Consider the following 15,588-nt stretch of genomic DNA (forward strand, 5'->3'; position numbering starts at 1 on the left):
GTGAACACGTGATCCCGAACAACGTGGTCAAAGAACGAACGAACAAATAAGAACGAAACGGATAAGAACAGAGAAGGGAATATTTTTTTTTTGGGGGGGGGGGGGGGTTTTGTTTTTTTTGAGTTGGGATGAAAACAGAGACAGAGACCGAACGTGGAACGTGAAAAATAGAGACCGAAAGGAATTGCGAGCGCAATCGAAGAACCCGCTGAGACAGAAACAAAGCCTCAAGCCAAGGGCAGACACGGTAGCCTCCTAGTACTACACGAGGCGTCAGAATATGCGACACGAACTGTACCGACGATTCTGTACACAGGTATGAAAAACCAACACCAAGAATACTATTAGAGACACACCAATAGTTACATACACACCGAAAGAAAGATAAAGTTTCGACCTGTGGTAAAGCCGGTATTACAACAAAAACACAATTGTGAAAAGTTACTTATTAACTTCGAAAGCGTGCGCGCATGCACAGCTTTGAAGAGACGTGACGTCACGTGACTTCCCGAGACGTGAAGAGATTTAAAACGTTAGACAAGTGGTCGATGTTCGGGGAAGTTAGGGGGAGAAGAGAAAATCTAAGAAATAAGCAATACAGCGAAGGAAAGAACTTAAATTCACAATTGTTGCTCAAAACACCCTCGTTCTTTGTCATTTTGCTACTCCATGAGCCATGCACTACCTTTTATTAAGAGGGTTCTGTAGCGGTTCCCGCTGAATGTACACAATCGCCTTGCACCTGCCAGGACGCGGCCAGGGCGCGATCGCCATGCCGGGCTCGTCCGGACGGGCCCAGACGCGCCTCTCCTGGGCATGCCCGGACTCGCTGTTCCCGGGCACGCCCAAACCTCCCGGGCACGCCCGCTCTCGCCTTTCCAGGGCTCGCCCAGAGCGCCCGGGCACGCCCAGCCTCGACTTGCCAGGCCGCGTCCAGGACGCCCGGGCATGTCCAGACTCGCCTTTCCAGGACTCGCCCTTGACACCCGGGCATGCCCGGTCTCGGTTTTCCCGGGCAAACGCCTCGGCGTAAATGTGTATATATATTGCTGCCCGATAGACGGGCTTGTCAGAATACCTGAGCTGTTTTGTTTCATTAAAGCAACTCGGACGAATTCCGTCTTTGGTCGCGTCAATTCTTTCGACTCGCGTTGGAGCGCAGCTCCTTCACTGGCGACCTACCGACATGGACACGGCAGTGACTCTTAAACTGCCTACCTTCTGGGAGGCTCACGCGGCTGTTTGGTTCGCCCAGGCGGACTCCCAGTTCGCCCTGCGAGGCATCACCGCGGACGACACCCGCTTCCACCACGTCGTGGCAGCGCTCGGTTCCGCCACCGCGGCCCGCGCCCTGAGCCTCCTCGAGCACCCGCCGGCTGCTGACAAGTATGATGCGCTGAAGACGCTCCTCCTCGATGCTTTCGCCCTCTCACCGGCGGCACGCGCACGGCGCCTGCTCGACCTGCCCGAGCTCGGCGACACGCGCCCATCCGAGCGCATGGACTATATGCTCCCGTTGCTCGGTGAGCACTCTCCGGATTTTCTGTTCCGCGAGCTGTTCCTTCGCCAGCTGCCTCACCCGGTACACCTCGCCCTGGCTGGCACGTCGATCACCGATCCCCGCGCCCTCGCCAGGGAAGCCGATAAGATCTCCTCGGCGGCCCAACACATCGGCGCGGCTACCTCGAGCCTGCCGCCGTCCGAGGTGACGCCCACGATGCCCGAGCGCCCTGCGCGGTTGGAGGCCGAACTGCCGGTGCAACTGGCGGCCGCCACGCCGCGCCGGCCGCTTCCGACACGACGGCCGGGGCCTCCACCTGACCAGGCGTGGTGTTATTACCACGCCAGGTTCGGACACAAGGCTCGGACGTGCCGACCCCCGTGCACTTTCGGCAAGTCGGGAAACGGCCGGGCCGGCGTTCATTCCCAGCCATGAGCGCCGGCCACTCGGGCAACTTGCTTTTTATTCGGGACAAAGCGTCCGGGCGGCGTTTCCTTTGTGAGACCGGCGCCCAACTGAGCGTCATACCCGCCTCCGAGCAGGACAGGCAGGACGCCGTTTGCGGCCCCTCTTTGGTCGCTGCTAATGGCTCGGCCATAAGCACTTTCGGCCTGCGCGACGTCACCCTCTGCTTCGGCAGCCAGCGCTTTCAGAGGACCTTTGTGACCGCCTGCGTCCCCATGGCTTTGCTGGGCGCCGACTTCCTCTGCGCGCACGGGCTGCTGGTCGACGTCAAACGACGTCGCCTTGTCCACGCCGAGACCTTCAGCTCCCTGGCGTGCACGATGAGCAGCTCCGCGCTGATCGAACTGGCGTGCGCCCTCCCGACAGCGAACGAGTTCGCTCGCCTGCTCGCGGAATTCCCGGCCCTCACGCGGCCGACGTTTTCGGCCGTCGCAGTGCGGCATGGGATCGAGCACCACATACCCACTACGGGCCCGCCGGTCTACGCCAGGGTCCGCCGCCTCGACCCGGCCAAGCTCGCCATGGCAAAGGCGGAGTTCGACGCGTTGGAGCACCTCGGCATCGTGCGGCGCAACAATAGCGCGTGGGCCTCACCACTGCACATCGTGCCAAAGCCGGGGGGCGGATGGCGCCCGTGTGGCGACTACCACCGCCTCAACGACGCTACCACCCCCGACAGGTACCCGATCCCTCACATCCAGGACTTTTCCGCCCGTTTGGTGGGACGGGTCATATTTTCCAAAATTGACCTGATACGGGGATACCCCCAGGTACCTGTCCGGGCGGCCGACGTTCCGAAGACGGCCGTCATCACGCCGTTCGGCGTGTTCGAATTTTTGAGGATGCCGTTTGGCCTCAAGAACGCGGCCCAGGCGTTCCAGCGCTTAATGGATGGCGTGCTGCGCGACCTGCCATTTCTTTTTGTCTATCTGGACGACATCCTCGTCGCCAGCACGTCCCGCGCCGAGCACCTCCTCCACCTCCGAACACTGTTCGGTCGCCTCAGCGAGCACGGCTTAATTGTCAACCCGGCCAAATGCCACTTCGGCACGACGACCGTTGACTTTTTGGGCCACCGCATCACCAAGACCGGGGCCGTGCCACTGCCGACCAAGGTCGAGGCCATCACCACGTTCCCGCGTCCCCGTTCCATCAAGGCCCTACAAGAGTTCCTCGGCATGGTGAATTTTTATCACCGATTCGTGCCCCGCACTGCTCAGCTCATGCGGCCCCTTTACGAGGCCCTCCGGGGCAAGCCGGCCAAGCATGGCATCGTTTGGTCCGCGGCCATGGACGCGGCCTTCGCGAGCGCAAAACGGGCCCTCGCCGACGCAACGCTGCTGGCTCACCCGGTGCTCAACGCGCCCATCGCCCTCACTACGGACGCCTCCAACTACGTGGTGGGCGCCGTCCATGAACAATGGGTGGACGGGGTTTGGCAGCCACTCGCTTTTTTCAGCCGGCAACTCTGGCCGAACGAGTTAAAATACAGCACGTTCGACCGTGAGCTGCTCGGTCTATTCCTGGCCGTTCGCCATTTCCGACACCTCCTGGAGGGCCGCCCGTTCACGGCTTTCATCGACCAACAATCCGTTGGTCTACGCAATGGCCAAAGTCACGGAGCCGTGGTCGGCCCGCCAGCAGCGCCACCTCTCCGCCGTGTCGGAATTCACCACGGACATCCGGCACGTCGCCGGCAAAGACAACGCCGTGGCCAACTGTCTTTCTCGGGCCAGCGCGAACGCGGTCCACCTCGGCGTGGACTTCGCGCTCATGGCGGCCGACCAGACCACCGACACCTCGGTGCAGGCCCTCCGGGCGGCGGACACGGGCCTCCGCCTGGCCGACATCCCCTTCGCAGGCATCGTCCTGCTCTGCGACGTCTCCCAGGGCCAGCCTCGCCCCATCGTGCCCGTTTCCTGGCAGCGCCGCATCTTCGCCTCCATCCACGGCCTTTCTCACCCGGGCCGGAAAGCTTCTCAGAAGCTGGTGTCGGCGCGTTTCGTCTGGCACGGCCTTCAACGGAACGTCCGCGACTGGGCCAACGCCTGCACGGCCTGCCAGCGTGCCAAGGTCCACCGCCACACCCAGGCCCCGCTGGCACCTTTCACCATGCCTGCACGGCGTTTCGACCACGTCCACGTGGACCTGGTGGGTCCCCTGCCCCCATCGCGGGGGTTCACCCACCTGCTCACCATGGTGGACAGGACCACCAGGTGGCCGGAGGCCGTGCCCCTCACCTCCACCACCACCGCCGACGTGGCACAGGCGTTCATCGCCACCTGGGTCGCGCGCTTCGGCGCACCAGTGGACATCTCGTCCGACCGCGGCCCACAGTTCACGTCCGAACTTTGGGGCGCGGTCCCCTGCTCGTTGGGGGTCACGCTGCACCGCACCACGGCCTACCACCCCCAAGCCAACTGATTGTGCGAGCGGTTTCACCGCTCCATGAAGGCCGCACTCATGGCCGGCCTTCAGGACGACGGTTGGACCGACCGGCTGCCGTGGGTCCTTTTGGGCCTCCGCACGGCCCCCAAGGAGGACCTCCGGGCGTCCGCTGCCGAGCTTGTCTACGGCCAGCCGCTCCGCGTCTCGGGCGAGTTCGTGCCCGACGCTACCAGTCCCTGGTCTGCCGCACACCAGCGCTCGGACCTCCAGGAGGCCGCCCGACGATTTGCCCCCGTGCCAACGTCCCGCCACGGTGGCCCCCAGTCCTACGTCCCCCCGGCGCTTCGCACAGCGGAGTACGTCTTTGTGCATCATGACGCGCACCGGGGGCCACTCCGGCCGCCGTACGACTGGCCCTTCCGGGTCCTGCGACGGGGCGACAAGTCCTTCGTCGTCGACGTCGGCGGCCAGTCGGACCGGATCTCTGTGGACCGCCTCAAACCGGCGCACGTGGACGTCGACCGACCACCACGGTTGGCCCTTTCTCCGCGGCGAGGCCGCCCCCCGTCCACAGTTCCCCCCGCTCGACCACCCACCACCAGATCGGACCCCCCCCCCCCCCCACAACCTTCCAGGGGTCGCTTCGGCCGGGTCATCCGGACCCCCCTTAAATTGACCCTGCCGGTGCAGGTCGATTCTGGAGGGGCGTGTGTAGCGGTTCCCGCTGAATGTACACAATCGCCTTGCACTTGCCAGGACGCGGCCAGGGCGCGATCGCCATGCCGGGCTCGTCCGGACGGGCCCAGACGCGCCTCTCCTGGGCATGCCCGGACTCGCTGTTCCCGGGCACGCCCGAACCTCCCGGGCACGCCCGGTCTCGTCTTTCCCGGGCATGCCCGCTCTCGCCTTTCCAGGGCTCGCCCAGAGCGCCCGGGCACGCCCAGCCTCGACTTGCCAGGCCGCGTCCAGGACGCCCGGGCATGTCCAGACTCGCCTTTCCAGGACTCGCCCTTGACACCCGGTCTCGGTTTTCCCGGGCAAACGCCCTGGCATAAATGTGTATATATATTGCTGCCCGATAAACGGGCTTGTCAGAATACCTGAGCTGTTTTGTTTCATTAAAGCAACTCGGACGAATTCCGTCTTTGGTCGCGTCAATTCTTTCGACTCGCGTTGGAGCGCAGCTCCTTCAGTTCCACCATTTTCCCAAGACTGATTGGAAAAAAGGAGAGAAAATAAAGATAGCAACCTGAAAGTGAGAGGGGTGGGTGTGAGGATTGTTAACGACAGTTTAACACATCAGTGGTAGCAATGAAAGATGATATTAGATGGAGATGTACTGCCATATTGAAGGTCTGGATGGAAGAGTGCAATTGTTCTGTTCAGGGACTGAGGCGATTCCACATTCTGAGTGAAAGCAGAACAAATAGCAGAGGTGAGCAGTAAGCCTGGGTTTTGAAAGGTTAACAAATAGGTTACTGGTACGAACAAATGTATGGATGTGATTCGTGTATACTAACACCTACTTACAATTTGATTACCCTTTGGTTTTCTTACTTTGTGTTTGCCACAGGAAGCATGGAATTTTGAGAGGCTACGCTACATAGGAGACCTGCTATCATGTCTGTCCGACTTTACCTGTGGACTCTCACTCCTGCTGCACACTAAGGATGGGTATGAGTTCTGCCTGCTCACTGGGATACTTACAATTTGTCTTTGAAACGTGGATCACACTTAACAGGTTATAACTCTTACTTTCTTCCTTCCTGCTGCTGTACATCAGGCCCTGTCCTGCCAAGGTGGTTGTGGAGTTCAGTATGAAAGCTCTTTCTGCGCATCGTTTATTTTCACGTCTCCCATCATTCTGCACGATGTCCTGCACGGCCCTCTTGGATCCCTTCCTGGCTATGTGCGGACGTCTTTCTGGGTCTGATACTGGCTTGAAATTTCTGGAGTCACAGAAGTACCCAGCCTGCCTCAGCAAAACCTGGAGAGAGGTGAGGATTCAGAAGCTAAAAATGGAGAGTGGAGAAGGGTGAGCCCCGTTAGAGGAGTAGATGCTGAACCAGGAAGACAGAAGGTGTGACCACGTTTTTTAAGGTTGGAAAACCCAGGCAAGATAGCTCGATGGCAAGCACGCTACCTTCCTCTCTCTCTTCCTGTCTGCATCCAGGTGAGCGGATGGCTCGAGAGACATCTGAACTCCGTACCGAGGGATGCATCTTGGCACAAACACCTGGAACTTATCTCGAGGATGTACGTATCACTCTGCACAACTTTCTTCTTTAACTCACCACAATGCCAACACTTTATCTGGATTTTCTCAACCTGGATATAACATGACTCTGAAACATCTCTGAGCTGATCAGAAGAAAGAGAAAGAGGCTCAGTCATGGACATCTGAAGTAGTTGTAAATAGCGGAAATGGAAATGCATCACATTTTACCTCTCACATCATTTATTCCAATGGATATGTGGAATTAATCTGGAAATTTAATGCACACTTTGATTTTATGAAACAAGGATCAAAATACAACAGTTTATAAAACAACAAACTAGAAATGCATCCCAAAATGCAAAGTCAGCCTGTATTGAAGGAGCCGTGCTCCCACGTCGATCGGAAGAATGGACGCGACAAAAAGCTGGAATTCGTCCGAGTTGCTTTATTCAAACAAAACAGCTCAGGTACTCTCCAAAAGCCCGTTTATCGGGCAGCAATATATATACACACATTATCCCGGAGCGTTTGCCCGGGAACGGTGAGAGGGGGCGTGGCCGGGCGTCCCGGACGCGGCCTGGTAAGTCGAGAGCGGGCGTGGCCGGGCGTGCCCGGGCATGCCCGGGCGTCCCGGCCCGAGGCCTGGCAGGTTGAGCGCGGGCCTGCCCGGGCGTCCTGGACGAGCCTGGCATGGTGATCGCTCCGCGTCCTTGGTAGGTGCAAGGCGATTGTGAAAACCCAGCGGTAGCCGCTACACACGTCCCCCCAGAATCGACTTGCACCGGCAGGGTCAATTTGAGGGGGGTCCTGATGACCGGGCCGAAGTGACCCCTGGCGGGTCGTGGGGGGGGGGGGTCCGGTGTGGTGGTGGGCGGTCGAGTGGGGGGCACCGTGGACGGGGGGCGGCCTCGCCGCGGCGGAAGGGCCAACCGTGGCGGTTGGTCGATGTCCACGTGCGCCGGCTTGAGGCGGTCCACCGCAATCCGGTCCGACCTGCCGCCGATGTCGAACGACTTGTCGTCCCGTCGCAGGACCCGGAAGGGCCCGTCGTACGGCGGCCGGAGTGGCCCCCGATGTGCGTCATGACGCACAAAAACATACTCCGCTGTGCGAAGTGCTGGGGGGACGTAGGACTGGGGGTCACCGTGGTGGGATGTTGGCACGGGGGCAAACCGTCGGGCGGCCTCCTGGAGGTCCGAGCGCTGGCGAGCTGCGGACCAGGGACTAGTAGCGTCGGGCACGAACTCGCCCGGGACGCGTCGCGCCTGGCCGTAGACAAGCTCGGCGGTGGATGCCCGGAGGTCCTCCTTGGGGGCCGTGCGGAGGCCCAAAAGGACCCACGGCAGCCGGTCGGCCCAACCGCCGTCCTGAAGGCCGGCCATGAGCGCGGCCTTCATGGAGCGGTGGAATCGCTCGCACAACCCGTTGGCTTGGGGGTGGTAGGCCGTAGTACGGTGGAGCTTGACCCCCAGGTCGGAGGTGAACTGTGGTCCGCGGTCTGACGAGATGTCCGCCGGTGCGCCAAAGCGGGCGACCCAGGTGGCGATGAAAGCCTGCGCCACGTCGGCGGTGGTGGTGGAGACGAGGGGAACGGCCTCTGGCCACCTGGTGGTCCTGTCCACCATGGTGAGGAGGTGTGTGAACCCCCGTGACGGGGGCAGGGGGCCCCCCAGATCCACGTTGACGTGGTCGAAACGTCGTTCGGGCACGGTGAAAGGTGCCAGCGGGGCCTGGGTGTGTCGGTGGACCTTGGCCTGTTGGCAGGCTGTGCAGGTGCTGGTCCAATCGCGGACGTCCCGACGAAGGCCGTGCCAGACGAATCGCGCCGACACCAGCTTCTGGGAAGCTTTCCGGCCCGGGTGGGAAAGGCCGTGGAGGGAGGCGAAGATGCGGCGTTGCCAGGTAACGGGCACGATGGGGCGAGGCTGGCCTTGGGAGACGTCGCAGAGCAGGACAGTGTCCGCGAAGGGGATGTCGGCCAGGTGGAGGCCCCTGTCCACCGCCCGGAGGGCTTGCACCGTGGTGTCGGTGGTTTGGTCCGCCACCATAAGCGCGAAGTCCACGCCGAGGTGGACCGCGTTCGCGCTGGCCCGAGAAAGACAGTCGGCCACGGCGTTGTTTTTGCCGGCGACGTGCCGGATGTCCATGGTAAACTCCGACACGGCGGAGAGGTGGCGCTGTTGGCGGGCCGACCACGGCTCCGTGACCTTGGCCATTGCGTAAACCAACGGCTTGTGGTCGACGAACGCCGTGAAGGGTCGGCCCTCCAGGAGGTGGCGGAAATGGCGATCGGCCAGGTGCAGACCGAGGAGCTCACGGTCAAACGTACTGTATTTGAGCTCGTTCGGCCGGAGCTGCCGGCTGAAAAAAGCGAGTGGCTGCCAAACCCCGTTCACCCATTGCTCATGTACGGCGCCCACCGCGTAGTCGGAGGCATCCGTGGTGAGGGCGATGGGAGCGTTGAGCACCGGGTGAGCGAGCAGTGTTGCGTCGGCGAGGGCCCGCTTTGAGCTTTGGAAGGCCGCGTCCATTGCTGCGGACCAGACGATGTCGTGCTTGGCCGGCTTGCCCTGGAGGGCTTCGTAGAGGGGCCGCATGAGTTGAGCAGCGCGGGGCACGAAGCGGTGATAGAAATTCACCATTCCCAGGAATTCCTGCAGGGCCTTTATGGAGCGGGGACGCAGAAACGTGGTGATGGCCTCGACCTTGGTTGGCAGCGGCACGGCCCCGTTCTTGATGATGTGGTGGCCCAAAAAATCAACGGCCGTCGTGCCGAAGTGGCATTTGGCCGGGTTGACGATGAGGCCGTGCTCGCTGAGGCGCCACGAACAGTGTTCGGAGGTGGAGGAGGTGCTCGGCCCGGGACGTGCTGGCGACGAGGATGTCGTCCAGGTAAACGAAGAGGAACGGCAGGTCACGCAGCACGCCGTCCATCAAGCGCTGGAACGCCTGAGCCGCGTTCTTGAGACCAAACGGCATCCGTAGGAATTCGAATAAGCCAAACGGCGTGATGACTGCCGTTTTAGGGACGTCGGCCGCCCTGACAGATACCTGGTGATATCCCCGTATGAGGTCGATTTTTGAAAAAATGACCCGTCCCGCCAGACGGGCGGAGAAGTCTTGGATGTGCGGGATCGGATACCTGTCGGGGGTGGTAGCGTCGTTAAGACGGCGGTAGTTGCCACATGGGCGCCAGCCGCCCCCTGGCTTTGGGACGATGTGTAGTGGCGAAGCCCACGCGCTATCGGAGCGCCGCACGATTCCGAGGTGTTCTAAAGCGTCGAACTCGGCTTTGGCCACGGCGAGCTTCGCTGGGTCGAGGCAGCGGGCTCTGGCGTAGACCGGCGGGCCCGTGGTTGGTATGTGGTGCTCGATCCCATGTCGTACTGCAACGGCCGAAAACGTCGGCCGCGTGAGGGCCAGGAACTCCGTGAGCAGGCGAGCAAACTCGTTCGCCGCCGGGAGGGCGCATGCCAGCTCGGTCGGAGCAGAGCTGCTCAATGTGCATACCAGGGAGCTGAAGGTTTCGGCGTTGATGAGGCGACGCCGTTGGACGTCCACCAGCAGTCCGTGTGCGCAGAGGAAGTCGGCGCCTAGCAGAGCCATGGGCACGTTTGCGGTTACAAACGTCCAAGTATAAAGCGATGGCCGCCGAAGCAGAGGGTGACGTTGCGTGGGCCGAAGGTGCGGATGGCCGATCCGTTGGCCGCAACCAAGGAGGGGCCGCCAACCGCGGACTGCCTGTCCTGGTCAGAGGCGGGTATGACGCTCAGTTGGGCGCCGGTGTCGCACAGGAAGCGCCGTCCGGAAGCTTTGTCCGTGATGAACAGTAATTTGCCCGTGTGGCCGGCGCTCATGGCTGGTAATGAACGCCGGCCCGGCCGTTTCCCGGCCTGCCGAAGGTGCACGGGGGTCAGCATGTCCGGGCCTTCTGTCCGAACCTGGCATGATAGTAACACCACGCTTGGTCAGGTGGAGGCCCCGGTCGTCGTGCTGGAGGTGGTCGGCTCGGCGTAGCGGTCGCCGATTGCGTCGGCAGTTCGGTCGTTGCCCGTGCCGGGTGCTCGGGCGCCATGGGTGTTGCGTCGGATGGCGGTGGGCCTCAGGTCGCTGCTGCAATGCGTTGGCCTGCCGCGGAGATCTTGTCGGCTTCCCTGGCGAGGGCACGGGGATCCGTGATCGTCGTGCTTGCCAGGGCGAGGCGTACCGGGCTAGGCAGCTGCCGGAGGAACAGCTCCCGGAACAGGAATGCCGGAGAGTGCTCGCCGAGCAGCGAAAGCATGTAGTCCATTCGCTCGGACGGGCGCGTGTCGCTGAGCTCGGGCAGGTCGAGCAGGCGCCGTGCGCGTTCCGCCGATGGGAGGGCGAAAGCGTCGAGGAGGAGCTTTTTAATCGCGCCGTATTTGTCAGCGGCTGGCGGGCTCTCGAGGAGGCTCAGGGCGCGGGCCGCGGTGGCTGAACCGAGCGCTGCTACCACATGGTGGAAGCGGGTGTCGTCGGCCGTGATGCCTCGCAGGGCGAACAGGGAGTCCGCCTGTGCGAACCAAACCACCGCGTGAGCCTCCCAGAAGGTAGGCAGTTTGAGGGCAACTGCCGTGTCCATGTTGGTAGGTCACCAATGAAGGAGCCGTGCTCCCATGTCGATCGGAAGAATGGACGCGACAAAAAGCTGGAATTCGTCCGAGTTGCTTTATTCAAACAAAACAGCTCAGGTACTCTCCAAAAGCCCGTTTATCGGGCAGCAATATATATACACACATTATCCCGGAGCGTTTGCCCGGGAACGGCGAGAGGGGGAGTGGCCGGGCGTCCTGGCCACGGCCTGGCAAGTTGAGGGCGGGCATGCCCGGGCGTCCTGGACGAGCCTGGCATGGTGATCGCTCCGCGTCCTTGGTAGGTGCAAGGCGATTGTGAAAACCCAGCGGTAGCCGCTACAGTATCCGCTTTGTACCATACTCGAACTAAACTATACGAAAGCAACATCTAAAAAAAATAGAAATGTAAAATGTATTATTGTATTCTTCATTACTCTCATAATAGAGAGAGGTTTGTTGAAAATTTGATGACAAAAGCTCAAACGGTAGAAAACGAAACACGGAAGCGATTACAAAACCTGGTCATATCGCGCTGCACGGCAGATGGGCTGATAAGGCCTATTTGTACGTTCTCTAAAGGTCTGTTGAAAATTTGATGACAAAAGCTCAAATGGTAAAATAGGTTTTAAGTCGAAAATAAAAAGGATAGCTCAAATGGTAAAAGCTCAAATGGTATGGTGTAGCGGTTCCCGCTGAATGTACACAATCGCCTTGCACCTGCCAGGACGCGGCCAGGGCGCGATCGCCATGCGGGCTCGTCCGGATGGGCCCAGACGCGCCTCTCCTGGGCATGCCCGGACTTGCTGTTCCCGGGCACGCCCGAACCTCCCGGGCACGCCCGGTCTAGTCTTTCCCGGGCATGCCCGCTCTCGCCTTTCCAGGGCTCGCCCAGAGCGCCCGGGCATGCCCAGCCTCGCCTTGCCAGGCCGCGTCCAGGACGCCCGGGCATGTCCAGACTCGCCTTTACAGGGCTCGCCCAGAGCGTCCGGGCATGCCCGCTCTCGCCTTTCCAGGGCTCACCCAGAGCGCTCGGGCACGCCCAGCCTCGACTTGCCAGGCCGTGTCCAGGACGCCCGGGCATGTCCAGACTCGCCTTTCCAGGACTCGCCCTTGACACCCGGGCATGCCCGGTCTCGGTTTTCCCGGGCAAACGCCCGGGCATAAATGTGTATATATGTTGCTGCCCGATAAACGGGCTTTTCAGAATACCTGAGCTGTTTTGTTTCAATAAAGCAACTCGGACGAATTCCGTCTTTGGTCGCGTCAATTCTTTTGACTCGCGTTGGAGCGCAGCTCCTTCAATGGCCTGTACAGACAGACAGATGGACACAGATTCCACTGCACAGCAGATGGGATAAATGACTATAAACTCACCTTTTGTTGGAATCTCTAAATGGCTATACACAAACTAAAGCTGAAGTGCTCTATAGTCCTTTATATACATACCTTATTAGCCCCCGGTGAACTTCGTCCAAAACGGGGGCTTATGGATTGGGTCTCGTCTGTATGCATGCGTGCGTGCATCCGCAACCATATCTTGGAGATATATGGACCGATTTTGTTCATACTTGGTATAAAGACAACACATGATGGTGTACATATGCACATCATTTTGTTTCGTGATCTGATCAAAGATGGCCGACTGGTAGAATGGTGGCCATTTTAGCTGTAAAAACCCCCAATAATGAACACATCCTCAACCATTTCTCAGACATGCATTTACCAATCTTGTTCAAACTTGGCACACAAATAATGAATTATGGCTTACATATGCACGTCATTTATTTTCAAGGTCAGATCCAAGATGGCTGACTGGCAGCCATTTTGTTACTTAAAGGTGTCCCCAACCATTTTGTTGAACATGCATCGTCCGATTTTTGTTCAAACTTGGCAAAGCACAGCACATGACTGCATATGCGTGCACCTCACTTTATTTTCTAATCAGATCCAAGATGGCGACTGGTGGCCATTTTGTTACTTTAAACATGTCCGCAACCATTTCTCGGCTATGCATGAACCGATTTTGTTCAAACTTGGCACAAAAACAATACATGAGTATACATATGCAGAAAATCTTGTTTTTTAATCCAACCATAGATGGCCGACTGACTGCCTTTAACTCCGGACAGCAAAATTACCAAAGCCACAAGGGGCTATGACATTTTATGTGCTTTTCTTCTTGTTAATAAGTATATTATGTATGTTTATATATTGAGCCATTGCCATCACATCTTGTCCAAATTAAAACTTTCCTTTTTATTTTCGACTTTATTTCAAACTTTATTCAGCCTTTAAAGCCACATTGTTTTGATGTACTGCTTAATTTATGTTAAATCCTGCAATATCCACCACACTCTACTCCTCTGCAACGTTTAGGTTGGGCCTCTCAAAGAATACTCCCCTCCTTGCCATCCCTACCGTCTACCCTTCTAAGGGAGGAGATCATTTTACAGAGCTTACTGAGCCTCGCTGGAACCCCACGTGGCCTCCTTATGCTTCAACAATCAGGAGCCTTGAACGCTGCTGTTTGTCGTACTTTCAGTCGACACGCTTCTGCACTGCCTGTACGGGACACCTCTATGAATGTGACAAAAACACTCTTCCTTGGCCAGCAAGCATGTGGTGCTCTTTGGAGGCCGCCATGCGCATTGCTCCTCCATTGCTGCTACCATGACAAAGTTGAATAAGCACATTGTTAACCTCATTAGCAGATATAATACATAGGAGAATGGTGCAATATATATAATAATGTAGAATGGAGAACTATTCTTGCTCATGAAGGCTATAGTCCTTGAGCCAACCGGCCATATTTTGAAGTGAATGCTCCGGCGGGGGGAGTAATTCTCATTATGATTTTCCATTAGACCAATGTCTCAAGTGTCAGAAAAGGTGTGATGGACATCTGAGAACGGTAGCTTAGTGCCCGGATGGACGCCATCTTTGAAACCACCCAGCTCGAAAATGCCCATTTGGTGGGGTACATTGTTGCACGTGTATCTGGACTTCTATACTAGCTATCGATGTGCGGTTGACGACTAAATATACGTCCGATGTGTACCGTCTAAATAAAAAATAATATGAAGCATTTTGTTTTAGATTAATTATCATAAAAATCAATTATCGAAAAAAAATCATATATTTTTCAATATTTTATTATTAGACTTGTACTTTTTTTAGTGAAACAACACTGGTATGATTTTCCAAATTACGCATTGTGCTACACCGTTTATCTGTCTATAAAAATAACTCAAAAACTAAAACATATCATCCACCACGAGTGTACACAAAAAATATATGAAAAGGCATGCACTTTCCACAAACCGAAACTATGTCAGTTGGAATTTCCCGCCGATAATCAACCCACAGAACCCAGTGCTGAAAGTGACGTCAGTCTATTCTATATCTATATTCTATATTCTATATCTCAGTCTGAGATTTGTTGCGGTGACCTGATTAATTTCTGAGGGGGCGGGGGGGGGGGGGGGGGGGGGGGTGGGTGGCTTAAGAACTAAAAGTGAACATGTTAGATGGCGCCACATACAACTCTATTATAGAGTTGTATTGTGGCGCCATCTAACATGTTCACTGACTTGGATGAGTATGTCTATGTAAGCTGGCGAGCTTTTCGGATATCGGAGTAATCTAACGTCAGTCTTTTTGTTCTTTCAGCTGAGATGGCCGGTGTCGAGGCGAAACGGGCGAAGATTGAACCTGAGTCCGGAACGTGCATCCTGTGCAGCAAGAAGTCGCCACTCTCTGAACTAAGCAAGGCAGCGGGCAACAGTTCTTGGAAGACATTGTGTGACGCAGCCGCAGTTAGAAACTTTTATCCAATTCTAAAGCTAGTCCAAGAAGGCGCAGTTGAACTTCCTAATATTCCAATATTATACCATAGGGCTTGTAGATCAGACTTCACTCACAAAAACCACCTAGCTACTTTGACCAATGCAGCTAGAAGTTCTTCAGTTGATACTGGCGATGCGGTGCGACGGCGATCATCACGGGAAGAGACAGGATCAACTTCAACGGTCTACGATGATAAATGCATTTTTTGCCAGCGTGCTTCAAAATTCATAAAAGGCAGTCGTACCCGTGAAACAGTTGTCTTGGCTGTTGAACTTCGAGCAGATAAGACAATAAGAGATGCTGCGACAGCTCGCAATGATGAGAGAGTTTTGGCATTGACTACACGAGATATGGTTGCAGCTGAGGCTCACTACCACTTCTCCTGCTATAGAAACTACACACGGCCCCAAAAACCTCATTGTAGAAACTGACATTGAAGATAATATCGAGAAAAAAGAAATGATACGATGTATATTCAATTTCATTCGCACTGACTTGTTCTTGAACCCGAGGATTGTTCCAATAGTTGATGTTGCAACAGATATCCTGTCTTCAGATACATTTTCAGATGATGT

At 57.2% G+C, this 15,588-nt stretch overlaps 1 protein-coding gene across 2 annotated transcripts in view; it reads left to right on the forward strand.

Moving 5' to 3' along the window:
- The window catches only part of TBC1D32 (TBC1 domain family member 32), a 192,385-nt gene that overhangs the window by 86,167 nt on the left and 90,630 nt on the right, over positions 1 to 15,588 (forward strand). For both annotated transcript variants that reach the window (XR_013622840.1, XM_068110762.2), the window contains exons 16-19: positions 5,928 to 6,028; positions 6,138 to 6,351; positions 6,528 to 6,610; positions 13,602 to 13,731. Coding sequence is in view for 1 of the 2 variants with exons in the window: in XM_068110762.2 (XP_067966863.2) it covers positions 5,928 to 6,028; positions 6,138 to 6,351; positions 6,528 to 6,610; positions 13,602 to 13,731 (528 nt within the window). In the remaining variant the exon portion in view is untranslated. The remainder of the gene's footprint in view (positions 1 to 5,927; positions 6,029 to 6,137; positions 6,352 to 6,527; positions 6,611 to 13,601; positions 13,732 to 15,588) is intronic.

This window comes from Myxine glutinosa, chromosome 3 (assembly GCF_964187855.1).
Source record: "Myxine glutinosa chromosome 3, kmMyxGlut1.1, whole genome shotgun sequence".
NCBI classification, from domain to species: Eukaryota; Metazoa; Chordata; class Myxini; order Myxiniformes; family Myxinidae; genus Myxine; species Myxine glutinosa.